General features: G+C 33.5%; 1 protein-coding gene across 2 annotated transcripts in view; it reads left to right on the top strand.

Moving 5' to 3' along the window:
- LOC126887830 (protein yellow-like) overlaps positions 1-27,689 on the top strand; it is a 127,134-nt gene that overhangs the window by 36,048 nt on the left and 63,397 nt on the right. For both annotated transcript variants that reach the window (XM_050655698.1, XM_050655699.1), the window contains 2 exons: positions 12,416-12,511; positions 24,395-24,632. In XM_050655698.1, coding sequence (XP_050511655.1) covers positions 12,416-12,511; positions 24,395-24,632 — 334 coding nt within the window. The remainder of the gene's footprint in view (positions 1-12,415; positions 12,512-24,394; positions 24,633-27,689) is intronic.

Genomic DNA, 27,689 nt, shown 5'->3' with positions numbered 1-27,689 from the left:
ATACTTACGCATATACTAAGAATATTCGATTAAGGTATATTCTAAGAATAAACTTTTACGAACATTCCGAGAAACTACGTACACGAATGTGCTCAGTATATTCGGTGCAAGAATATTCTTTGAATCACATGCAAAGAACATGGAATTTAGAATGTTTTTTATGGTACATGCTATATGCTTGTACTACGCATATACTAAAAAGGATATACTTCAACGAATGTTGGTAGGATATGCTTAGAACATGATACGAACATCATTGTTATGTGGGATAATAACCATTTTGTCTCCGTTTCAGTATTTTGCAGAATTTGTTCTTTAACATTCATAGATCGGTTATTGATTTCATCTGTCAGACGTTGTATTTTGAGTGGCTTTCTTAATTTACTTGTATCGATTTTTACATCTGTTTTTCTTCGTTTTATTGTTTTCATTTAAGCCTAATTTTGGTCACTACTGGATTATGATCTGATCCTATGCCACTTGGATATGTTTTTGCAGATGTAATTGCGTTCCTGTATATTTGTCTAATTAATACGTAATATATTTCTTCTTCTTCTTCTTCAAGTGCCATCTTCGTTCCGAAGGTTGGCGATAATCAGGGCTATACGTATTTTCGAAACTGCTGACCGAAACAATTCGTTGTTGCTACAGCTATACCATTCCCGTAGATTCTTTAGCCAGGAGTTTCGTCTTCTTCCTATGGACCTTTTTCCTGCTATCTTCCCCTGCATAATTATTCGAAGCAGTTCATATCTTTCGCCTCTTGTAATGTATCCCAAGTATTGCAGTTTTCGTTTTTTGATCGTAAATATGACTTCCTTTTCTTTATTCATTCTTCTTAAAACCTCGACATTTGTGACTCTCCGTCCATGATATTCTCAAGATTCTGCGATACATCCATAGTTCGAATGCCTCTAATTTTTTGATATCAATCTTTTTTCAGCGTCCATGACTCCATTCCGTAGAACAGCACAAAAGTACGTAATATCTCATCAGGTGAAGTTTCATTTCAAGGCTCAAATCTGTTCCACAGAACACTCTCTTCATTTTAGTGAATATGGATCTGGCTTTTTCTATTCTTATTTTGATTTCTGCTGAGCTATCGTTGTCTTCATTCATAAAAGTGCCTAAATATTTGTATTTGCTAACTCGATCGATAATTTCATTGTGTAAATATAAATTTTTGGACATTTCGTGTTGATTTCGATAATACCATAAATTTAGTTTTCTTTATCTTCAAAGATAGTCCATATTCTTCACTGCAGTCTGCTATCTTATTCACCAATGTCTGTAGCTCTTCAAGTGTTTCTCCGATCAGAACGGTGTCGTCTACAAATCTCAGACTGTTTAATCTAACACCATTTATTTTAATACCTATGGATTGCTCAGAGAGTGTTCTATTCATTACGTCTTCGGAATAGAGATTAAACAGGGTTGGTGACAGTATACACCCTTGTCTCACACCTCGCTTTATTTCAATTTCTTCAGTGGTGTTATTTTCTACTCTCACTACTGCTTTCTGATTGTAGTACATATTTGCTATTAGTCGGATATCTCGTTTATCTAAATTATTTTCTGCCAGGAGTCTGATTAGATGATCATGCCGCACTTTATCAAAGGCCTTGTTATAATCTATGAAACACATGAATACATCTTGATTTATGTCAAGACATCTTTGAGACAACGTTCAGTGCAAACAACGCCTCTCTTGTTCCGAGTCCAATTCGGAATCCAAACCGGGATATCATTGATGTCCATTTCCAGTTTTCTGTCTACTCTAGTGTGTATAATTTTCAGGAATATTTTCAGTACATGGCTCATCAAACTGATTGTACGGTAGTCACTACATTGTTTGGCATTCATCTTTTTTGGTATATTAACAAAGGTGGATAAAAGCCATTCTTGTGGTATTTTTCCTGATGTATAAATGCTATTGAAAAGTTCAACTAAAATGTGGATCGAGTCTTCTTCTTTCAGTTTAAGGATTTCCGTTGGTATTTCATCTGGACCTGGGGCTTTACCGTTTTTCATTCTTTTTAATGCGTACATTACTTCCTCTTCCGTTATTTCTGGACCTTCGTCTCCTTGTGATGTTACTTAGTTCAGATTTTTGTCTATCATCTGCAAAGAGTTCTTCAACATAGTTTTTCCATATCTTCAACTGTTCTTCTAGTTCTGTTATTATGTTTCCGTTAACATTATACAGGGTATTTGGCTGCTTACGTTTTTGTGTACCTGCAAGTTCTTTCACTTTTTTATGTACATTAAAAATATCATGTTTTGCCTGCAATTGCTCTATTTCTTCACATTTTTTTTATAAAAATCTTCCTTTGCTATTCTGATTTCTTTTCGTATTTCTTTCTGTATTTGTTTATACCTTTGTTTGTTTTTTCTTTCATTATTCTCCGATTGTCCATGAGAAGAGGATTTTATCATTCATCCATCTTTGCTTAATTTTTGGTTTTTCTTTAGTCAGAATTTTCTTCGCAGGACTTGTTATCGCCATTTTTACGTTTTGCCATTTTTTATCTATGTTGTTCGTTGGCTGAGGTGTTTCTTTTTCATGAAGTATTTTCAAATTATTATTAATACATCTTTGCAGTTCCTCCTTTACCTCCAGGTTACATAAATGACTGACGTCTATCTGGTTTGCTCTTCTTTTCTGCTCCAATCTTTTTAGCTTAATACTCATTTGCGCTATTAGAGGGTTATGGTCTGAATAGATCTGCGCCTGGGTAAGCCTTAACCCTTAAACGCCCAACCTTTTATAGGTTCCATGTACGCCCAAGGGTGGGTAAAAATGTCCACCTCGAAAATACCTAATATATTTATTGGGAGTTGTTGGAAATGGATTAAACTTAAGAATCTTACGCTTAATAAACACAGCATCTTCTAAAATATTAATATAAACAATTTACAAACCTTACAACAAAATTACAATGTACATCAAAATTAACATACCAGTAAATGCCATTAATTCAGATTTGTCGATTTTCTCCACATTCTTCCTTTCAGCCTCCTCATTGGCGGATAATTATGTCGATTATGTAATTATACATCGATAATTATATGTATTATGTTCCTACCAACGAGAAATTATAGAGAAACTCTTAGTAACAAGTTTTACCAAGGGTGTACTTTTTATGTCCACCCATATTTAACTCAAGATATTACTTTTATTTTCAAAAATATCGGTAAAAACAAATTAATATTCGATAAAGGGCTGTATTTTTAACAATAAATAATTTTTGAAAAATTTTTAAACGCGTAATAAATATGTTACAAGGGAATAGGCATTAGGTGGACATTTTTTACCCACCCTTGGGCGTTTAAGGGTTAACGGATTTTAAGGAGTTTCTGTATCGTTCGTTTATCAGTAAAAAATCAATTTGGTTTCGAATTATTCTTTGGCCATTGTCCTGGGATGATTTCCACGTATAAAGTCTTCTCTTTGGTAAGTTGAAGAATGTATTAGATACAATCATGTTATTCTCCTGACAGAATTGAAGCAGTCTGTCACCTCGTTCATTTCTTTTACCGAGTCCGTATTCTCCTACATGTTTGCCACTTTTTCCTTTACCAATTTTTGAGTTAAAATCACCTAGAATTACGGTGATGCCTCGTGGTTTCGTCGATTTTAATACTTGATTGATTTCTTCGTAGAATTGTTCAATTTCGTCCTCGGATTTATCTGCAGTAGGTGCATAGATCTGTATGATATTTAGTTTAGTTGTGTTTATTTGTAGTTGGAGAAATAAGAGCCGATCTGATACTGGAGTAAAATTAATGACCGACTGCATCATTGACTTAGATACGAAAACTGCTACGCCGTGTCTGTGTTGAGTACTACTGTTTCCGGAGTAATATGCTATGCCAGTTGTTGTCGAAAAACTGCCATAATTTGTACTGCCAGTAATATATTTAGTTTCTTACAATTCTCCCTTCTCGGTCTGCTGGTGACTTCCAGTTCTATAGTCTTAGCTTTGGCATTTTAAACAATGTATTAGTTATGGCAAAATTATTGTCTTGGCAAAATTCGATAAGCATGACACCCCTTTCGTTTCTGTTGCCCAGACCGTATCGTCATGTACATTCTTCTACGTTTTCTTCCCCAACCTTTGCGTTAAAATCTCCCATTATAATTGTAACATCTTGCGTTTTAATGGATTTTAAAATATTGTCTAGGTTTTCGTAGAAATTTTCAATATCACTCTCTGGTTTGTCCGTAGTTGGAGCATAGACTTGTACAATGTTTAGTTTTGGGTTTATTCTGTTTACTTTTAAGATGATAATTCTGTTGGAGTATGGAGTGAAATTTACCTACAGCTTCATCAATGTTTTTGTTTAGTATTATCCTTATCCCGACACCATATCTGTGTGAACCGTCTTGACTTCCTGAATAGTATATTGTTTTATTGTTGCTTTTCATCTTTCCTGAGTCGGGCCATTGGACATCGCTGATTCCTAAAACATATACATTCAATCTTTCTATCTTTCAATATTTGAAGATATTGGTATTATACAAATAAAACTTTTGCTATCGAAAAAATGTTGTTATTTTTATTATCAAATGGAAGTAAACAGTCCATTAGATCTTTTTTTAATTCACAAAAAGTTATCAGTACATTTTTATAACAATAAGTTAGAAGGCACGGATTAACAATTGTTCAATCTGTCTCTGAACTGTACAGAATTCTAAACAATCCATTCAAATTTTTTTAGTCAAGAGGTATGGAAAGAAGGAAGTTAGAGTTGCAGAGGGAAACATGACTATTGGTATGATACAGGCAAGTGGATGTATGTGAAAGTTTTAAGAAGACGTCTTTAAGAAGAGTTCCACTCACAAGAGCTTGGGCTCTCGAACATCGAAGTTGGCAGGAAGAATGGAAATCTGTACTCTTTACCAGCGAGTGTCGCTATGGAATATATTCCGATAGTCGCCGCTTACGTGTTTGGACCAATAAGTTAATGCCGAGAAATAATCGTTGAGCTGTCTAGGTAATTCGTCCATTTCAAAGAAGTACTGTACAGTGTGGGGTGGAACTTATTTTTGATAGTCGAACAGATATATAAGTATTGAATAGGAATATGACAGTGTAATTTATAGAGGTGAAGTCATCTGTATAAGCCTGATGGAAGGTGTAATAAATAAAACAAATACAATACTATATTAAATAATTATTGTATGTTTAACAAGTATCTTAGTTCACATTTTTACATGCCGGTCACAGGTAACGCTAACCTAACAAGTAACAACCCTGCACCTAAGTCCTGTCACTGTCACCTCGCTGGCAAGTCATCTTGTTACCAACATGAACAATATGAATCCTAACTCTGTATCATACATCCTCTTTTCTTTTTCTTTATAGGTTGAGCTTACAAGGTTTTTTAATTTGTCTCCCTGACCTTGTACAGTAAGTATTAGTAGGATTTGACATTTCAGGTGTATGATTGTCAGGGACTAATACTTCTCTTGATTGAGGGTCCCTACTTTCAATACCCTCATTGTCTGGCAATTCATGACCCACATTAACATCACCACCCAAATGATGGTAGTGGTTACTCCTTATTTGATCATCGCCAAGGTCTACAACATGTTTATTTGCTGATGATCTTATGTGACATCTGTTCCTTCTGATAGAGTTTCCAGTGTCATCTTCCAGGATGTATGATCTAGGTGATTCATGTTGATTCGAGATTTTTGCAGACTTCCAGGTGTTATTACGGTGATCAAGGACTGTTACATCCATGTCTCTGTCCAACGGCTTCAATACTGTTGCATTTTTATTAAAAGTTGTTTCATTTAATTCTCTTTTAGCTTTCATTTTCATTTCAACATTTTCACACAAACATGGATGTAACAATTCAACTGAAATTGGAACCTTTGTCTTACATCTCCTACTACTAAGAAGTTGTGATGGGGAGTATCCCATGCCTTTTAATGGATAATTTCTATAATTTATTAATGCTGACTGAAGGTCTGCATGCTTTCTTTCATCTATGGTTTTCCTTAACATGTTTTTTGCAATTGAGACTGCTTTTTCTGCTAATCCATTTGAACGTGGATAGTTAGGACTACGAAAGATCAAGGTAAAGTTCCAATTTCTGCTAAACTTTCTAAATTTTTCACTATTACAAGGTATGTTGTCAGTTACAAGAAAATCAGGTGATCCAAATCGTGCAAAAACTGTCTTAATTTCATCAATTACTGCCTCAGCACTTTTGTCTCTAATGAGTAATACCTCTAACCAGTTAGAATATGCGTCAAATAAAACTACGTAACTTTTTCCTGCATATGTGAAAATATCAGGCCCTACCCTTTCCCATGGCCTTTTAGGTAGTGGATATGACAATAGGGTTTGTTTTGGGTTTTTTCTAGCAAATTTTTCGCAACTCTTACATGCCCTTATATATGATTCAATATCCATAGCCATACCAGGCCAATAATAAATTTGGCGTGCATGCGCTTTTGTTTTTTCTATGCCTAAATGTCCCTCATGAAGTAATCCTAGAACTTCCTTTCGTAATGAAAACGGGACAACTAATTTATTGTTTAAAAAAAGAAGATCATTAGTTATAAATAGATTCTCTTTTATTTTGGCGAAGTGTCTCACATTCTCTGGAATTTTATATTTTTGCTCTGGCCAGCCACTGATGATAAAGTCAAAAACAACTTGTAGTTGGGGGTCTGCTATTGTCTCTTGTCGAAACTGATTTTTTCGTTCCTCAGATAACGGTAAATCATTGACAATTGAATGAACCGCAAACTCTATCTCTGTATCAACAGATCTTTTATTGTTTTTTAGAAATGCCCTTGACAGTGTGTCAGATATGTACATGGTTTTTCCTGGTTTGTATGACACAACTAAATCATAATCTAATAATTTTAACCTCATTCTCAGGATTCTCGGGGAAACAGACTGTAAATCTTTTTTAAAAATCGATTCCAGTGGTTTGTGATCACTATGAACTTTCACACAAGTTCCATAGACAAAGTAGTGAAATCTCTTTGCTGCAAATAAAATAGCCAGGGTTTTCTTTTCTATGTGAGCACACTGCTGCTCAGTTTTTGTAAGGCTTCTAGATGCAAAGGCCACAGGTCTACCTTCTTGCAACAAGCATGCCCCCAGTCCGTCTTTTGATGCATCTGTTTCAATTTCTATTGGTTTCTTTGGGTCAAATACTGCCAAGATTGGTGAGTTAGTCAACAGATGCTTTAGTTGATCCAGTGAATCTTGATGCTCACTTGACCACTGCCAATCTACATCCAATCTTGTCAAGTTTCTTAACGGGGCAGAAATTTTTGATAGGCTTGGCACGAACTTGGCTACATATTTTACCATTCCTAAAAATCTTGCAACATCTTGTTTGCACTCTGGTGTGGTCATGTCTAATATTGCTTTGATATATTTATCACTTGTTTTCACTCCATCCTTTGAAAATATCTGACCCATGTACTTAACACTGGTTTGTTTGAACTGTACTTTTACTTATTGAACTTTATGTTGTATTTGGTAGCACAGTCAAGAACCCTTTTTAAGTTCCTGTCATGTTCTGCTTCTGAGGCACCAGTGACTATTAAATCATCAAAGTAAAGGCCTACGCCTTCAAGATCTCCAAATATTTCAAAATTCTTTTTTTGGAATACTTCTGGGGCTGAGCAGATACCGAAAGCCAGTCTATTAAATTGGTACCTACCAAATGGTGTACCAAAGGTCATTAACTCTGCACTTTCATCATCCAGCTCCACTTGCCAATATCCATCCTTCATGTCTAAAACAGTGAAGAATTGTCCCCTACCAAGTAAAGTTACAATTTCATCAACAGAAGGAATTTGAAAGTGTTCTCTCTTGATGGCCCCATTAAGTTCTTTTGGATCAAGACATAATCGTAAGTCCCCATTTGGCTTTTCCACAATGACAAGTGGGTGAACCCACTCTGTTGGTTTATCTACCTTTGTTATGACTCCTTGTGCCTCAAGATCACACAGTTTATTTTTTAAACGTTTTCGTAAAGCATGGGGAACCCGTCTTATGGTGCTTATTCGAGGTTTGGTATCTTCCCTCAAGGTTATATGGTGTTTTGTTGGAAATTTTCCTAACCCTTCAAACACATGTGAATATTTTGTTACTAGATCATTTAAACTGTTAAATTTAGAACTTACTAATGAATCAACCCGTTTGATTAAATTTAATTCTAGACATTCCTTAAACCCTAGCAAAGGAACCTGATTTTTTGTATCTGCAACTACAAAAGATATATCTTTTTTATCATTTTTAATAACACAAGTTAATGTAACTTTCCCTACTGTTTTAATTTTAAAATTTGAATCCCCATATGATACTAATGATATATTAGATTTACGGATATGTGCTGTTGGGGCTATTTCTTTGAGAATACATAAAGGCAAAGTGCTTACCTCAGCTCCAGTATCTAATTTAAATGACACAGGCTTATCATTAACATAAATATCAGCTGACCACATATTTGGTCCAAGTTTGTGTTTACATTTAGAGTTTACTGACCTGATAAAATACTGATGTTCACTGCCATCACTTTCACTTCCCGAACTGTGCACATCACTTTCACTGGCTTCTGTCACTTGATGCACTTTCTTCTTCTGCTCTTTCATTCTCTTTCTTGGACTTTCTGGTTTCCTTGTCACACTGCTCCCACTAGGTTTATGGTCTTCTCTGCAAACTTTTGCAAAATGGTTATGCCCTTGACACTTGGCATATGTTTTACCCCAAGCTGGGCATCGATCATCTCTCACATGATTGTATCCACATCTGGTACACACACGAACATGTCTTGGTTCTCTTCGTTGAACTGCGTTTATTAATGACTCATTTTGTAACATTTTAGACTGATCTTTACTTATTAGGGTGGGTCGAAAAACAATAATGTTTCATTTTTTAATCGCTATACCGCGGAAAACTTGCCTTTGGGGTATATAAGTAAAATGCAAAATAAAATAAAGTTATATATTGAACCCCCAGCTAGCGCATCACACTTAAAATTCAGTTTTTTTCAGAAATCAAGACATTTTTCAATAATTTTTACAATTTTTAGCCAATAATATTTGAACGTGCTATAGTGAAAACTGTTTAGTTAATAGTTTAAAAAATAGGAAATAAATTTGAAACAGACAATATCTTTTAATTTGCGGTAGCGCAAAATACTCAAAAATTGTTAAAATTGACATATTAGCACCTTAAAAGAAGGTGTGGTCTAGTATGTTGTGTTGGGTGTTATTAGCACAATCCATTTTTTGTTCTTTTACTTTACACTCCATTTAATTGGAATATAATTATTATAGTGTGTTTAAAGTTATAAAGGATATAAATAAAACAACTTATAATTTTAATAACATATTTAATTGAAACAAAAAAGAAACCAAATTATAGCCAAACAATGTCAACAAATTAAATGAAATTTTGACTTTAGAAATAGTCTTTTACTCACTATTTCTGAGTGGGTACGTTGAAGCTGCGCTTTCTGTCAAACTTTGGCATTGAAGCTCTGGATGCTATGGCAGATCTTATGAAACCATCTCATTACTTAGCACCGACGACTTTTTAGATGCGTCAGTCACTAACTTGACGCAGCGTTTCAGCTTGAGTATGACATGGAAATTTTCCAAAGTTCCAATCCTGGGGTGTTTCAACAGCAGTGATTTTAGCCCAAACGTCATTATCAGGGACTCTCCGTAACAGTGATGGTGGTGTAATTTCACTGGTGATCTAATCAAATAATTCAGTAGAGTCAGTCGCATGAAAGGTGATTTTTGGAGGTGGAAAAACCCTAATTGTTTCTGTTTCTGTAGCTAACATCCTTGCTTTGATTATTCTTCGGAATCCTAATTGTCTTATGTATTTCCTTTCATCCACTTTTATCCTCAGTAGCAAATTTTCTGGGTGGGAAAAATGCATTTCTTTCGATTACAGGATCAACTACTTTAATCAAATTCTCTGGTAGAAATCTGGCTGATTTGATAGCCTCAAAAACGTATTCAGATCCATCTGTTATTTATTTTCTGTACTTTATTTTGAACCATACAGGCATGTATGATTTAAAAATAAAGGATACTAACAATTTATGTTCAACCGAAGACGTTTCCACACTTACATACAGTCTCAAAACTCTGTTAGCTGTAGTCAACCATCGAGAGTGGGAAAGTGGACCCGGTTCTCGAACAGATAAGTCCACAGGGCAGTTGCCTGAGTTTATCGCACAACTTTTGTCTAGAAGATACTACTCATCTTTACTCAAAAGATTGCGATTAACTAACCTCCTAGTGGTTAGGAACATGATGGTTTCATAAGATCTGCCGTAGCATCCAGAGTTTCGATGCCAAAGTTTGACAGCAAGTGCAGATTCAACGTACCCACTTAGAAATAACGAGTATAAGTCTCTTCCTAAAGTCGAAATTTCATTTAATTTGTGGACATTGTTTGGCTACAATTTGGTTTCTCTTTTGTTTCAATTAAACATGTTATTATTAAGTTGTTTTATTTATATCCTTTATAACTTTAAACACACTATAATAATTATATTTTAATTAAATGGGGTGTAAAGTAAAAGAACAAAAAAATGGATTGTGCTATTAACACCCAACACAACATAGTAGACCACACCTTCTTTTAATGTGCTATTATATGAATTTTAACAATTTTTTAGTATTTTGCGCTACCGCAAATTAAAAGATATTGTCTGTTTCAAATTTATTTTCTATTTTTTAAACTATCAACTAAACAGTTTTCACTATAGCACGTTTCAATATTATTGGCTAAAGATTGTAAAAATAATTGAAAAATGTCTTGATTTCTGAAAAAAACTAAATTTTAAGTATGATGCGCTAGCTGGGGGTTCAATATTTAACTTTATTTTACTTTGCATTTTACTTATATACCCCAAAAGCAAATTTTCGGCGGTATAGCGATTACAAAATGAAACATTATGGTTTTTCGACCCACCCTATTACTTATTTCTATCGCTCGACATATGTCAACTGCTTTCATTAGCGTTAAGTCTGACTCTCTAAGCAGTTTTTCTTGTGTTGCTTTGTTGTGTATGCCCATTACTATTCTATCTCTGATCATCTGGTCTTGTTGGTCATACTCTGTTGTTTTAATGGCTTTCCGTAGTTCTGTAACAAATGAGTCAAAGGGTTGCCCTTCTTGTTGGCTAATACTGTTAAATTTAAATCTTTCAAAAATAACATTTTTCTTTGGTGAACAATATTCTTCAAACTTCTTTTTAACACAAGTTACTGTTCTGTCTTCATCTTCGGCAAATGTGAAGGTGTTGTACAGCTCTAATCCCTCATCACCCACCAGACTTAAGAGAACTGCCAGCTTTTTACTTTCTGGTTTGGAGGTTAGGTCCGTAGCTATCATAAATAGATCAAACTTTTGGCTAAATTTTCGCCAGTTTTCAGATATATTCCCGTCTAATATTAGAGATTCAGGTGGCTTAAACGTGGATTCCATGATGATACCAAGAAATAATACTCACGTTTTACAAGCTTACAGTTGAGTATATATCCAAACAAGAAATGGTTTCACCCTGCTAAGGTTATCACACCTGACACCATGTATAAGCCTGATGGAAGGTGTAATAAATAAAACAAATACAATACTATATTAAATAATTATTGTATGTTTAACAAGTATCTTAGTTCACATTTTTACATGCCGGTCACAGGTAACGCTAACCTAATAAGTAACAACCCTGCACCTAACTCCTGTCACTGTCACCTCGCTGTCAAGTCATCTTGTTACCAACATGAACAATATGAATCCTAACTCTGTATCATACATCATCAACAATATTATTCCACATATTCACGCTGCTATTGGACAAGACTTCCTTTTCCTTGATGATCATGCAACTTCGCACCGGTCTGCCACTGTAGTTGAAGCTCGAGAAAATCGAGACGTTTTCATTTCCCATTATCCCCGAGGTTTTCTGGTCTCAACTACATTGAACATGCTTGAGGAACTCCAGTAATTAAGAAACCTATTGCCACAACTTTGGATGCAAATGAGGCAAGATGTGCTTAACAATTTAGTGGAAATAATGTCAATACGTTACCAAGCAGTCATTGAGGCTCGTGGAGGATACACCATCTATTAATCAATATTGTTTGTTGAATTTTGAAAATGTTTCGGGTGTTACAAGAAATTTTGTCAATTTTATTCTTTTATTTTTTTTACGAAACTTTTGAGATGGTAGATCTTTGATAGAAAGAGATGTGATCTTAATTTATTATATAATAAAGAATTTTTATTATTTTTGTTTGAATATATTTGTTTTTAAAGCATTTTATGATAATATATCTAACTTTTGACGAGCAGTTTATCTTATATACGACTTATACTATATACTATTCACATCTACTATATTTATTTAGGTTGACGAATGCGGAAGACTATGGGTTTTGGATACCGGAATATTACTACAAACCATAATATGTCCACCACAGATACTGGTTTTTGATTTACAAACCGTAAGTAACTTATTAAGTATCTTTACACTAGGCATACAGTATATCTTTACACTAGACTACTAGACCTACACACTAGACTAGACATTGTAGTTTCTGCTGTCCAAAAAATTATTAGCCTTTGTTTCTAGCAGAACATTTACCATATAAAACAGCTGGAAACTCTAGTCATCTGATAAATATTATCTTTTCATATTGCACCGTCCACATTCTAAGGTTGGCGATCCAAATGGCAATTGTAGATTTGCAGACTACTGCACGAAAGATTTCTGAGGATAAATGGTCAAACCATATCTTGTATGAGTACTGGCGTTTACTTCTGCTTTTTTGCTACGTAATTTAAATTCTAATATTATTAAGAGTAATCTTTCACATCTTAACACATGACCCGATTATAGTATTTTCCTTTGCTTGATCGTGCTCTGCTCATGCTCACAAGTACCTCATTGATGGTAACGTTTGGATCCGTTTTTGTAGAAAAATATTCCACTATTGCTAGGTATGACCGTCCAAGTTCAGCTCATGGAGGCACCCTAATTATTTCTACAAATAATGATTTTTCGCTGGTAACAAAATATGACTTTCTATTAAGTGAAGCATTCTTTGAGTTTTCCTTAGTTTACAGTAAGAACCTTAATCTTTATATTATTTGCATTTATAGATCACCTGACTCTTCCGTGGAACTATTTTTTCAGAACCTGCTTAATTTGTTAGATGACCTGCCCCATAAAAGCAGAAAAATTTTATGCGGGGACTTCAACATTAATTATGCTGCTGCTTGTGCTACACAAATATCCCTGGTCAACATATTTGAATCATATGGTCTATCAATGCACATTGATTCTCCTACAAGGATTACAAAAACTTCATCTACCATAATTGATTATATTGTCTCAGATTTCTCACCCATTGATGTCTGCGCTACAACTGTTAATGCGGGACTATCTGATCATGAATCGGTTTATACGAAGTTTAACATCTTTAGCAAGTCCTCCTCGAAAACTCGACGTTTAGGCAGGATTTTTTCCGGTCGGAACTTTCGTAAATTCCAAAATTTATGCTTAACCTCTGAGTGACAGTTTCCTTTTATGGACGTCGATTTTAGTTTCAGTGATTTTTTTAATAAGCTGGTCTGTATCTTTAATAAAGCATTTCTTTTAATGACAATTAAGCGAAAACATCGCAAACCTTGGACTACCAAAGGTGTCCGCATATCAGCCAAAAACATGCGTTCACTACTGTATATCAAGAAATTTACTACCAACGTCTCTGTTACTGAATATATCACCAAGTACAGGGCAATCTATTTAAAACTTATAAAATCGGCTAAAAAATTGTACTATCAAAATCGTCTCAGAACAAAAGCTCCAAAAGTGTTGCAAAAGAAACTTGGTCCATAATAAACGATCTTCGAAATAAACACACAGCTTAAACATTTTCCCTTCCAGACTCAGAATATCTAAATGAATACTTTGTTAATGTGAGTAAAAATATAACATCAACTATTGTGTCACAACAAGATCCCCTTTCCTATCTCCCTAATTCAAGAAAGGTTTCGAATTCATTCTTTATAAGACCGGTTGGTAAATCTGAACTGATCCAAACAAGCAATAGTATCAAAAGCAAATCTTCCTGTAGCACCGATGGACTATCCATAAAAATTTTCCCAAAACTCCCAGACAGTGTGTTTGGAGTCCTCATCTCTCTTATTAATGATTCTTTTGAGAAAGGTAAATTTCCAGAGTGCCTAAAAACTGCCATCATTATTCCTCTTCATAAGGGTGGTGAAAAATTTATTGCCTGCAATTATAGACCTATTGCATTACTACCGGTACTCTCCAAAATTATTGAAAGACTCATAAAAGCCCGACTTATGTCCTTTCTCATTGATAACAAGATTTTATCACAAAATCAGTTCGGATTTTTAAATAATAAATGTACCACCGATGCCATGTTTTCTGTACTACATGCGGTATATCAAGCATTAAACAATAATCTCCGCACTGCCACTGTTTTTTGTGATTATGCCAAAGCTTTTGATTGTTATGTGTAAATCACGACATTTTGATAAAAAACTAGATTTCTATGGAATATTTGAGGTATTTCTTTGAACTGGTTTCAATCTTACTTGGATAATAGGAAACAACTGGTTAGAGCAAATGATACAGACTCTAGTCTCAAAAATGTTGTATGTGGGGTACCACAAGGTTCAGTATTGGGTCCTCTACTTTTCCTTATCTTTATTAATGGCATCCCTAGTTTAAAAATCGATGGAAAAGTTTTCCTTTTTGCTGACGATACCAGTATCACTTGGAGCAACTCAAATATCGCAACTCTTCATGCTACTATAACTTCTGATCTACTCACAATAAAATCCTGGTCAGATTCTAATTTACTCTCTTTTAACGTAGATAAAACAGTAGCATCACCCTATAAAGGAACTCTTCAACCCTTACTTCTTCATAACACCAGATCAGTATCGTTGATTCTGTAAAGTTTCTTGGTATTTTTTTATATAGCAACCTTAAATGGTCCCTTCATATCGATATGTTAAGCAAGAAACTATCCTCAGCTTGCTTTACAATAAGATCTGTCTTGAAGGAAATGGATTTAGCCTCTTCCAAAATAACATACTTTTCATTGTTCCAGTCGCATCTTCGATATGGTCTGCCTTTTTGGGGTTCTGGTACAGCTGCCCAATCCGATGTTATTTTTAAATTACAAAAAAGAGCAATAAGATATCTGTTTGGCCTCAGAAGAACAAGACATTGCAGAAGCTACTTCAAAGATCACAGGATTCTAACATTACCTTCTTTATATATTTTAGAAACTGTTTACTTAATTCGTAAACATCTACATGTCTTTCCAGCAAGACCCAGACATGACTATTCCACCAGAAATTCTACTTTTGACATCTATTTATCGATCCCGTCCAGTGAGTTAGTAAAGAAATTTATATTATATTCTGTAAAAAAACTATACGACCATCACCCTCTATAACTTAAATCTGCAGCATCTTTCCCCAAGTTCCGTAAAATGACAAAAGTCTATTTATCTGAAAGACCATATTATTCAATAGCAGAGTTTCTTAACCAATAACTAAGAAATTACAGTATTCTTATGTATAAGTAGAATCTTAATCTATATTTGAATGTCATATGCAGCAGCATAACTTATTAAATTACTTATTAAACTTCTTAAGGTAGATTAGGCAATTTGCAATTTTTTTTTAATTTTGCAATAGATTGTTGCTGATTTTTATTTCACTTTATTATGTTTTATTTATATTGACGATTTGTATAATTTTAGTAAATTGTATTTGTTATTGTTTTTATTTATGATTCTTGTAAGCTTTGTCTATAAAATTGTTAAATTTTTCATGACAATAAAGCATATTTCTATTCTATTCTATTCTATCCACGAAAATCTTAGCAACCCTCTGTATACATACTTTTCAAATACGCCTATTTTTTTCTATTTCTGAATCCATTGTCGAACTTTCACAGCCATAGGGCACGACAGAGAAAACGTAACATGTGATCATTCGGATTCTGATTTGCATACCAAGGTCTGATCTTGTCAAAATACTTTTAAGTTTATGAGTATTTTCCTCGCTTTCGATTCTTTAGAGAATTTCTTTTTTAATTTTTTTATTAGTGTCCTTGAAAATACTAGAAATTAGTTGTGGAAACATTTATATTTAAACCGAACATTTCACTATGGCGAATTACAGAATTTGTTAAGGCACGTATCCATTACGTTGGTGCTCCGTGCTCCGTGTAACTGCTCCACATATAATAGTGGATACGTTGATGCTCCCAGAGCGGCGCTCACCCTCGGGGTTTCCAATCGGGGGCGGTTTATATATAGAGGAGCGCATGCCGTATAGGCGAGCGGGAGATACCCCTAAAATGACCAGGTACTGACCATGACCACGGAGAGGTGAATGGCTAATTTTATTCATACTTTATATTATTGAAGGTGCTGAAAACAAAAATGAGGTTTATATTGAATTTTATGTGGGGGAACATTGTCAAAATCGCAATTTTAACCTAAAAATAAAAAAAAGAAATCACGTTTTTTAGGTTTACCTCGCTACAGCTCTGTTTAATTTTAATATTTTTTTCTAAAGTTTTTACAGTTTATAGATCTAACATTTGTGAAGACAACGGTACCTGCTTTAAGCTTTAATTCTTATCCTGATAAAGGTTATGAATTTTTCAAAGGAAAAGGTGCGGATTTGTGCATTGTAAAGTTTAATCGCAAAAGTTGAGTGACGAAATTTAAAATTTAGCCTTTTAATCACGTTTATGTTAAAGTAGAGAGTGGAGAGAAGTTTTCTGGAAAATTTTAGATCAAAATGTTTTATAGAAAAAAAAAATAGTGCAACTTTTATTATCGACATTAGAAATCCCCAATATAACGGTTATTTTTCGAGATACTGACCATGGGTGATAAATGGGTAATTTTGGTTTTAGATTATGTTTTTAATGGTGCTGAAAACGAAAATGAAATTTATTTTAAATTTTAGGTGGGGAAATATTGTCAAAATCGCAATTTTACCATAAAAATAAAAAAAGTGAAATCACGTTTTTTTGCGTTTAACTCGCTACAACTCTGGTCGATTTTAATATTTTTGTTAAGGTTTGTAAACTATATGTTGCTCACTTTTTTGAAGACAACGGTACCTGTTTTAAGATTTTAGTCTTATTCTAGTAAAAGTTAAACATTTTTTTTAAAGGACAAGGTGCAGATTCGTGAATTGTAAAGTTTAATCGCAAAAGTTAAACAAAATTTAAAATTTTTCTTATTAATCACGTTTTTATTAAAACATAGAGTACAAAAAAGTTTTCTGGAAAGTTTTAGTTAAAAATGTTTAATAGAAAAAATATGGCGCGACTTAATATAGACGTTATACATCCCCAAAATAACGCTTTTTTCTAGATACTGACCATGGAAGGTGAATGGATAATTTTGGTCTTATTTTATGTTTGCGATGGTGCTGACAATGAAAAAGAGGTTTATTTTGAATTTTATGTGACGGAACATTGTCAAAATCGCAATTTCAACCTAAAAATGAAAAAAAAAGTGAAGTCACGAATTTTTACGTTTAACTCGCTACAACTCTGTTCCATTTTAATATTTTTTTACTAAAACTTCTACGGCATATATTTCTTACCTTTTGAAGACTATGAAAGTAATTGTAGTCTTTCAGTCTTTTTTTTTTATAAAAGTTATGAATTTTTAACAATAAAAGGTGCGGATTCGTGAATTGCAGAGTTAAATCACAAAAATTAAGTGACGAAATTTAAAATTTATCTATTTGATTACGTGTATATTAAACCATAGAGTTCAAAGAAGTTTTATGGGGAGTTTTAGGTCTAGATGTGTTATAAGAAAAATATGGTGCAACTTTTAATTTTAAGAAAAACCTGGTTAATTTTTTTTTTATTTTTAGGGCAAAATTGCGATTTTGAAAATTTTCTCCCACCTTAAATTCAAAATATACTTGATTTTCGTTTTCAGCACCGTCAAAAACATAAAGTAAGACCAAAATTAGCCATTCACCACCAATGATCAGTATTTCGAAAAATTAGCGTTATTTTGGGGATTTATAACGTAGATGTTAAACGTTGCACCATTTGTTTTCTATAAAACATTTTGATCCAAAACTTTCCAGAAAACTTTGTACTATTGTTTTATTTTTGAATTTGATTTAAAATCTATATTTCAAATTTTGTCAGTCAAATTTTGCGATTAAAATTTGCAATTCACGAATCTGCACCTTGTACTTTAAAAGATTCATAACTTTTACTAGAATAGGACTAAAAGCTTAAAGCAGAAACCATTGTCTTCAAAAAATGAGCGATATATAGTGTACTGTACAAACTTTAGAAAAAAAAAATATTAAAACGGACCAGAGTTGTAGCGAGCTAAACGCAAAAAAACGTGATTAAATATTTTTTATTTTTAGGGTACAATTGCAATTTTGACAATATTCCCCCACGTAAATTTAAAATAAATTTCATTTTCGTTTTCATCACGGTCAAAAACATAATCAAAGACAAAAATTAGCCATTTTCCACGCATGGTCAGTATTTTGAAAAATAAGCGTTATATTGGGAATTTCGAATGTCGACATTAAAAGTTGCATAATTTTTTTTCTATAAAACATTTTGATCTAAAACCTACCAGAAAACTTTTTCTACTCTTTTAATTTTTAATATTTTTAATAGTTAAATAGTTTTAATAGTTTAATAGTTTTATAGTACCGGGTCCACATATTTGTTCAAGTATAAATTATTTAAAAAGAAGAATACCTTAAAATAATTTGACATAGCCATGTCATACTTGGCAGAAAGTGTAGGCAATGTACACCCTACTAAATTATGTTAAATAATCGTTTTTGACTACTATCAGAGACGTACGACAGGGGAAAGTGAATGGTTGATCCTTCCCAAATTCTACGCCACTGATGAAACTGCTATTTTAGTATAATTTTTAGATTCTCCAGTACTGTCTATGCAAATAATATACTCTTCATTCGTAACGATAAATTCATTAGTTTTCGAGATATTGGAAGTTAAAAATGAAAAGGCACACTCATTTTGATTATTGTATTATGCTCCTTCGTTTTTAGCTTCAAATATCGCGAAAACTAATGGCTTTATCGTTACGAATGAAGAGTATATTATTTACATAGAAAGTACTGGAGAATCAAAAAATTTCACTAAAATAGCAATTCCGCCAGTGGCGTAGAATTTGGGAAGGGTCAACCATTCACGTTCCCCCATCGTACGCCTCTGGTAGTAACCAGAAACGTTTGTTTAACATAATTTACTAGGGTGTACAGTACAAGCACCACTTACCATATTTCGTGTTGTTGTCCCGTGCCTGTCAGGAAATATTCAAAAATAAATAAAATAAAAAAATAAAATAAAAATTTTATTTTTAATTCAGTTGCAATGCGAAGGCAAAACAATCTTACTTTTCAATTAAAATCCGGAGCGCAGTCCAGTCCCTTGAATCGCGATTTTCGGCTCTTATTAGAGCCTTCATCGAAAGAAACGTAGGCTTGTTCTCCACATCCCAATTGATCCGTACTGAGAGGTTTTCCCACCCATTGCAACTAAAGTGAAAATATTAGGTGACTAGCGTCATCTGGCAATTAAAAGATGAAGTTTTCGATCCTAATAGTATTAATAATATTTAGAAAATATTAAAATATTACTAAAATATTTTTAAATCGAAAACTTATTGGTCCATTTCCTTGGTAACACCTCCAAGGCTTCTAAAATTTGCAAGCCAAATGGATGCTGAAGCGAAGAAGACAAGAGGGAATTAAAAAAACTTACAATTCACGACCCCGTCTGTTCATCTGGTAAATTCCAACAGAAAATGGACTTAGTTACTCGAAGGAGTAAAGACCAATATAAAAATAAAATAAAAATTTTATTTTTAATTCAGTTGCAATGCGAAGGCAAAACAATCTTACTTTTCAATTAGAATACGGAGCGTAGTCCAGTCCCTTGAACGCGATTTTCGGCTCTTATTGGAGCCTTCATCGGAAGGAACGTAGGCTTGTTCTTCACATCCCAATTGATCCGTACTGAGAGGTTTTCCCACCCATTGTAACTGAAGTGAAAATATTAGGTGACTAGCGTCATCTGGCAATTAAAAGATGAAGTTTTCGATCCTAATAGCATTATTAATAATATTTAGAAAATATTAAAATATTACTAAAAGATTTTTAAATCAAAAACTTATTGTTCCATTTCCTTGGTAACACCTCCAAGGCACCTAAAATTTGCAAGCCAAATGGATGCTGAAGCGAAGAAGACAAGAGGGAATTCAAAAAACTTACAATTCACGACCCCGTCTGTTTAGCTGGTAAATTCCAACAGAAAATGGACCTAGTTACACGCAGGAATAAAGACCAATATAAAAATAAAATAAAAATTTTATTTTTAATTCAGTTGCAATGCGAAGGCAAAACAATCTTACTTTTCAATTAGAATACGGAGCGCAGTCCAGTCCCTTGAATCCTTGACTAAGAGCCGAAAATCGCGATACAAGGGACTGGACTACGCTCCGTATTCTAATTGAAAAGTAAGATTGTTTTGCCTTCGCATTGCAACTGAATTAAAAATAAAATTTTTATTTTATTTTTATATTGGTGTTTACTCATTCGAGTAACTAGGTCCATTTTCTGTTGGAATTTACCAGCTGAACAGACGGGGTCGTGAATTGTAAGTTTTTGAATTCCCTCTTGTCTTCTTCGCTTCAGCATCCATTTGGCTTGCCAATTTTAGAAGCTTTGGAGGTGTTACCAAGGAAATGGACCAATAAGTTTTCGATTTAAAAATCTTTTAGTAATATTTTAATATTTTCCAAATATTATTAATAATGCTATTAGGATCGAAAACTTCATCTTTTAATTGCCAGATGACGCTAGTCACCTAATATTTTCACTTCAGTTGCAATGGGTGGGAAAACCTCTCAGTACGGATCAATTGGGATGTGGAGAACAAGCCTACGTTCCTTCCGATGAAGGCTCCAATAAGAGCCGAAAATCGCAATTCAAGGGACTGGACTGCGCTCCGTATTCTAATTGAAAAGTAAAATTGTTTTGCCTTCGCATTGCAACTGAATTAAAAATAAAATTTTTATTTTATTTTTATATTGGTCTTTACTCCTTCGAGTAACTAGGTCCATTTTATGTTGGAATTTACCAGCTGAACAGACGGGGTCGTGAATTGTAAGTTTTTTGAATTCCCTCTTGTCTTCTTCGCTTCAGCATCCATTTGGCTTGCAAATTTTAGAAGCCTTGGAGGTGTTACCAAGGAAATGGACCAATAAGTTTTCGATTTAAAAATCTTTTAGTAATATTTTAATATTTTCTAAATATTATTAATAATGCTATTAGGATCGAAAACTTCATCTTTTCATCTAATAAAATAAAAGTTTAACTTTGACCTGTATTTCGGTTATTATCAATTTTTGTACTAAGGTAAGTTAGCTTAAATCGACCTATTTTAACCTCAAGAATCTAAGTTATGGCTCATTCCTTACCAAACACCCTGTATACATACCTTAATTGTACAGGAGTAAAGTTAGACCAGGGTAATAAGCTAGAAATAGACCACGTTCAGGACACTCAAAGGTCCAGGTAGCTGACTACTTTTTTAGTTATTGTATACCTACAGGGTGAAAACCTGCCTGTTTTCTGCCTAGAGTTCACGTCAGTTTTTTAATTATTAACAATTTAGTGTAAAAATCGCGATTTTTTCGATTTTTTGCACCCCATTCAAAAGCTAAATAGTTGACATAAAATTACAATATTTAATTTTTTAGAACATTAAAAAACCTTCAAAATGCAGATTTTTGAAATTTAAAAAGTTAATTTGTTGCTACGCAAACTGCAAAATAAGTGAAAACCGTTATTTGTTAATAACTTTTACAAAAACTACCCTAGAACTTTATTGTTTCACCCAAAGTTGGGTATTGGGGTACTTAACAAACCCTCAAAATTTGAGACCGATCCATTAATTAGTTTAAGAGTTATTCTAATTGTTTATCCCAGAGACCTTTATTTTGCAATAATATAAGACAGAAAATAATGAAGATAGGGTAATTCTGAGTATGCCACATGAAAGTAGAAAACTGATACTATCAAAATGTATTAAAAAACGATAAAAAGATTATAGGTCTGGATCCCGCGTATAAAAAAAATTTGACTAATAGCAAGCTGAAAATTTGATAATAGCTTAAGGGTGTCTAGTCGGACAAACTTTGATATATGGGAACACTGGAATAGGGGAAGTTTAAATTGTGGAACAGGTTAAACATTTAGAACGGTCAGACCACGAAAACGGCACATGTATTTTGTCCGACAGAACAGACTTAATCTCTCCGAACAGAGATTAAACTCTCATGCAAAAATCAGACTGCTATTTATCGCCAAATGGGCGTTTTAATGAGTGGAACATGTAGAATATGTTAAATGACAGGAACTATGACAGGTGATAAATAGCAGTCTGATTTTTGCATGAGAGTTTAATCTCTGTTCGGAGAGTTTAAGTCTGTTCTGTCGGACAAAATACATGTGCCGTTTTCGTGGTCTGGCCGTTCCAAATTTTTAACCTGTTCCACAATTAAAACTGCCTATGTTACAGTGTTCCCATATATCAAAGGTTATCCGACTAGACAACCTTAAGCTATTAACAAATTTTCAGCTTGCTATTAATCAACTTTTTTTTCATACGCGGGATCCAGACCTATTATCTAATAAAGTCAAAAATCCTAATGCCAAATTTGTGAAATTTTGTAGTTTAAAATTATTTAGATTTTTCCCAAAAATCCATGATTTTAATCATATTATCCCTATTAATCATAGAAAAAGTTAAGGTATACTTTAATAAATAAATTATCTTCAATAAATAATTATCTAATAAAAATCATTTATTTATTGAAGTGTACTTTAACTTTTTCTGTGATCATTAATGATACTGCGATTAAAAAATAGATTTTTGTAAAAAAAATATTTTTTCAAGAATGGTTTAAACAAATTAGACAGTTTATTAATTAATACACTTATAAATAAACAAATTGCATATTTGTAACATACGTAAAAATTATATACCAATTAAAAAAGAAAGATCAAAATCCATTGAGTTGATCCGGAGATACAGCAAATTATATTCGTTTGAAATTGCTTTTTCGGTATTTTAATTCGCTGGATTTGTAGATTCCCCCTAGTAATCGTTTGCACTACATTTTTGAAAAATCGTAGAGGGTGCTGTGAAGGTATAATGTTTGTGCAAATTTAAAAAAATACAAATCCCATTCTTTAAAATGGCATTAATGAGTTTCCTTAATTATTATAAACAAATTAGCTGTGATTTAAAAAAACATATGGCTAACTTTGTCCCAAATGAGCCCAGGCTAAATTTTTTTATTTGAAAATTCGTGTTAAAATTATATCTTTTCGATTGTATATAAAAAGATTTTTTCGACGGACAACTTTTTTAAAGTTATTCTAAATGTTTATAAGCTATAAAATTTTGAAAATTTGGCATTAGGATTTTTGACTATGTTAATTATTTTTTATCTTTTTTAATACATTTTGATACTATCACTCTTCTACTTTTATTTGGCATACTCATAATTGCACTATCTCCATTATTTTCTGTCTTATCTTATTGCAAAATAAAGGTCTCTGGGAAAAACAAATAGAATAACTCTTAAACTAATTAACGGATCGGTCTCAAATTTTGAGGGTTTGTTAAGTACTCCAATGTCCAACTTTGGGTGAAACACTAAAGTTTTAAGGTTGTTTTAGTAAAAGTTATTAACAAATAACAATTTTCATTTATTTTGCAGTTTGCGTAGCTACAAATTAACTTTTTAAATTTCAAAAATCGGCATTTTGAAGGTTTTTCAATGTTCTAAAAAACTGAATTTTGTAATTTTAAGTCAACTATTTAGTTTTTGAATGGAGTGCAAAAAATCGAAAAAATCGCGATTTTTGCACTAAATTGTTAATAATTAAAAAACGGACGCGATCTCTAGGTAGGAAACAGGTAGGTTTTCTTCCTATATGTCTACAATAACTAAAAAAGTAATCAGCTACCTGGATCTTTGAGTGTCCCGAGAAAATCCTTATTACTAAAGACTAAGTGTTACTTCTCCCTAAAAAGAAAGAAGTCTAATCGCAACCGCATAAAATATTTACCTATTTTCCCGTGGTAATCTTGGTGATTGGGAAATCAAGAGTGCAAAGAACTTAGAAGTACACCTTTGGGAGTGCAATTAAGACGAGTAATATATCATAAAACTTTGTCAATATTTTGCAGCATAGAATAGTAAATTTTATAATTTTTTTAGGACACACTGATTCATAGATACGAAATACCAAGTAATCAATATGAATCTCGCTCTATCCTCGTTACTCCAGTTATTGAGATTCTTGATTCATACAATTATTGCCAAAACACATTTGCATATTTTGCAGACTGCCAGACATATTCAATTGTTGTTTATGATTTGAAGAACTACAGGTCTTGGAGAGTAACCGATAAGACTATGTATCCTTACCCTGATTATGGAACGTACAATGTACAAGGTAAGCATCACAGTTATTCACAGTTTGGTTTAATGTTTAACCCGGCAGTGGTCGCTATATAAGATTTTCTCTCACGGTTTCTCTAACTATCCTCCTCGACAATCTAAAGCGCGTGATACACACGCAAACTTTAAGTACGCGGGTTTAAAGATCGCGGAATTACTCGGCTCGCCGTCGGTGATACACGGCAGACTTAAAGTACGCGGTTTTAAAGATCGCGGTCGCCGTCGGTGGTTTGTGCTATTTAGGAATTTTATCGTATTATATACTTCGTATCGTATCCTATCGTGTTATATATTTTTAATACTAATAAAAAAAGACGAAATCGAAAAGTGTGGGTAACAAACAAAATATCATAGATAAGAGGGTAATATTTTCATCAGGAGGATAAAACAGCCTAAAAATAATTAGGTTTACTCAAAAACAAATAGGCTCAGATCATAACCCGGTAGTTACTGTGATAGAGGCGATACCAAAAAAGATTAGGAGACCACACAGAAAGACACTAGATTTAGATAAACTTAGCAACAAAAATATACGACAAGAAACAGGAGAAGAAATAAATGAAAACCTCAGTTCAGTGCAACAACAAATTAACGATACAGATAACGTTAACCAAAAAAAAAGTAAAAGAGATAACAGAAAGCATAAAGAAATGCCAAATAGGTAAACTTAAAGACAAAGATGGAAATCTTATTGTAGATCTAGAGAATAAAATAAAAAGATGGACAGAATACCTGAATGAATTATTTGAAGACGATAGAAGCAACTTGACTCAGATAATCAATGCAACTGGGCCAGACATATTGAAAGAAGAAGTAGAATACGCAATAAGAAACGCTAAAAATGGAAAAGCAAACGGACCTGATGAAATCCCTACAGAACTGCTGAAGCTTTTGAATGATAAATCCGTAACCATAATATTGCGTATATTCAATACAATATACAGTACTGGTATAATACCGCAAGAATGGTTGCTGTCTACGTTTGTCACCATACCGAAGAAAACTAAGGCAATGCAATGTTCAGATCATCGAACAATCTCCTTGATGAGTCACCTGCTTAAAATATTTCTTAGAGTCATCCACAACCGAATCTATCAAAAACTAGACATCGATATTGACGATACACAGATGGGATTCAGAAAAGGATTAGGTACAAGGGGTGCTCTCTTTGCCTTGAACGTTCTAACACAGAGATGCCTAGATGTTAACCAAGAGGTACACGCCTGCTTTATAGACTTTATAGAAAAGGCCTTTGACAAAGTACGCCACAGTAAACTCAAAGAAATCCTGGAGAGTAAGAACATTGACACCAGAGACATATAAATAATATTAAATCTGTACTGGAATCAGCGAGCTAATATAAAAATAGAAGACCAAACATCGGACGAAATAGAAATACGTAGAGGCGTTCGACAGAGTTGTATATTGTCACTGCTCTTGTTTAATATCTACAGCGAACAAATATGCCAAGAAGCTCTCTCATATGCAAACGAAGGGATAATAGTCAATGGAGAAGTTATCAATAACATTCGATATGCTGATGATACTGTGATAATATCAAGAACAGCGGAAGATCTACAACATCTAGTTGAAAGTATGAATGAGATATGTAATAACTACGGCATAAGGATGAACGTCAAAAAAACCAAATATATGACCTTCAGTAAGAATCCAATAAATGACACTAGTATCACAATAAACGGTACCCAACTTGAAAAAGTAAACGAATACAAATACTTGGGAACCCTTATCAATGAAACAGGTGACCAAAATCACGAGAAGACGTATTGAAATTTCCAGGTCTACTTTTATAAAAATGAAAAAATTATTTTGTAATCTTGACATTAGTATTCATCTACGAAATAGAATGTTAAAATGCTATGTATTCAGTACTTTGCTCTACGGTGTTGAGTCATGGACTCTTAAACAGAGGAATATTAAAAATCTTGAAAGCTTTGAGATGTGGTGCAACCGGCGTATACTAAGAATAAGTTGGGTGGATAAAATTACAAATGAAGAAGTAATACGCAGAATAAATAACGAGCCAGAAGTTCTACTGAATATAAAAAAGAGAAAACTTGAATACTTAGGCCACCTGATGAGGGGACAAAAGTACACATTCCTACAAAATATAATGCAAGGAAAAATCGAAGGACGAAGAAATCCAGGCCGTAGAAGAATGTCCTGGATGAGAAATTTAAGAGAGTGGTTTGGCTGTACCACTAAGGAATTGTTCAAAACAGCAGTAAATAAAATTAGAATCGCCCTAATGATATCCAATCTCCGATAGGAGAGGCACTCAAAGAAGAAGAAGAAAAACAAATAATTAAAAATAATTTAGTTTAGCTTAAAATAGTGTTTTACAGTTTTCTCAAAACTTATAAAATGTAACTCGTCTCTTTTCAACAATAAACGATTGAATTATTTCTAGGCAATTTGCTTAATTAGTGAAAATATAAGTGTAACTTTAAAAGCAATAACATAATGGCTCGAGGCTCGGGCTCGTGGTAGTGATACACGTACGGGTTACGAGTAAGATTTCAAACTTGTTGGATCGACGGCGTACTTACTCGGCGGACTTAAGTACGCGTACTTGCTGTGATACACGCGCGATAAAGGTCGTCGAGCCATAAGTTCGCGTACTTACTCGCGTGTGTATCACCCCTTTAATAGACTCGTGCACTCAGATAGTGACTCATTTGACTTAGTATTGCCAGATTGTTGAATAAGTGCGCTTTATGTGAGATATTCTCTCATAGCGCAACCACCGGCGCCACCAACTTTGTATAAAAATTAATTTTATTTTTCCATTTAAAACCTGAAATAATATTTTTTTATAATGTAATAAAAGGCGCCGTGGATGTGGTCGATGAAATGAAAACCCTATATTCTGTTTCACGGGTTAGTTGTAGATGGCCACTTACCATATATTTTTCAATGTTAAATATTGGCGGCATCAACAGTCACATTGTATATAAAGATAATAATAAAATAGAAGAACGTCGTGTCTTTTTAAAGGAATTGACTTTATCGTTGATGAAACCTCATCTTA

The sequence above is a fragment of the Diabrotica virgifera genome, chromosome 7 (genome assembly GCF_917563875.1).
Source record: "Diabrotica virgifera virgifera chromosome 7, PGI_DIABVI_V3a".
NCBI lineage: Eukaryota > Metazoa > Arthropoda > Insecta > Coleoptera > Chrysomelidae > Diabrotica > Diabrotica virgifera.
Note: the sequence above shows the minus strand (reverse complement) of the source record. Positions and strands in the feature narration are given on the sequence as shown.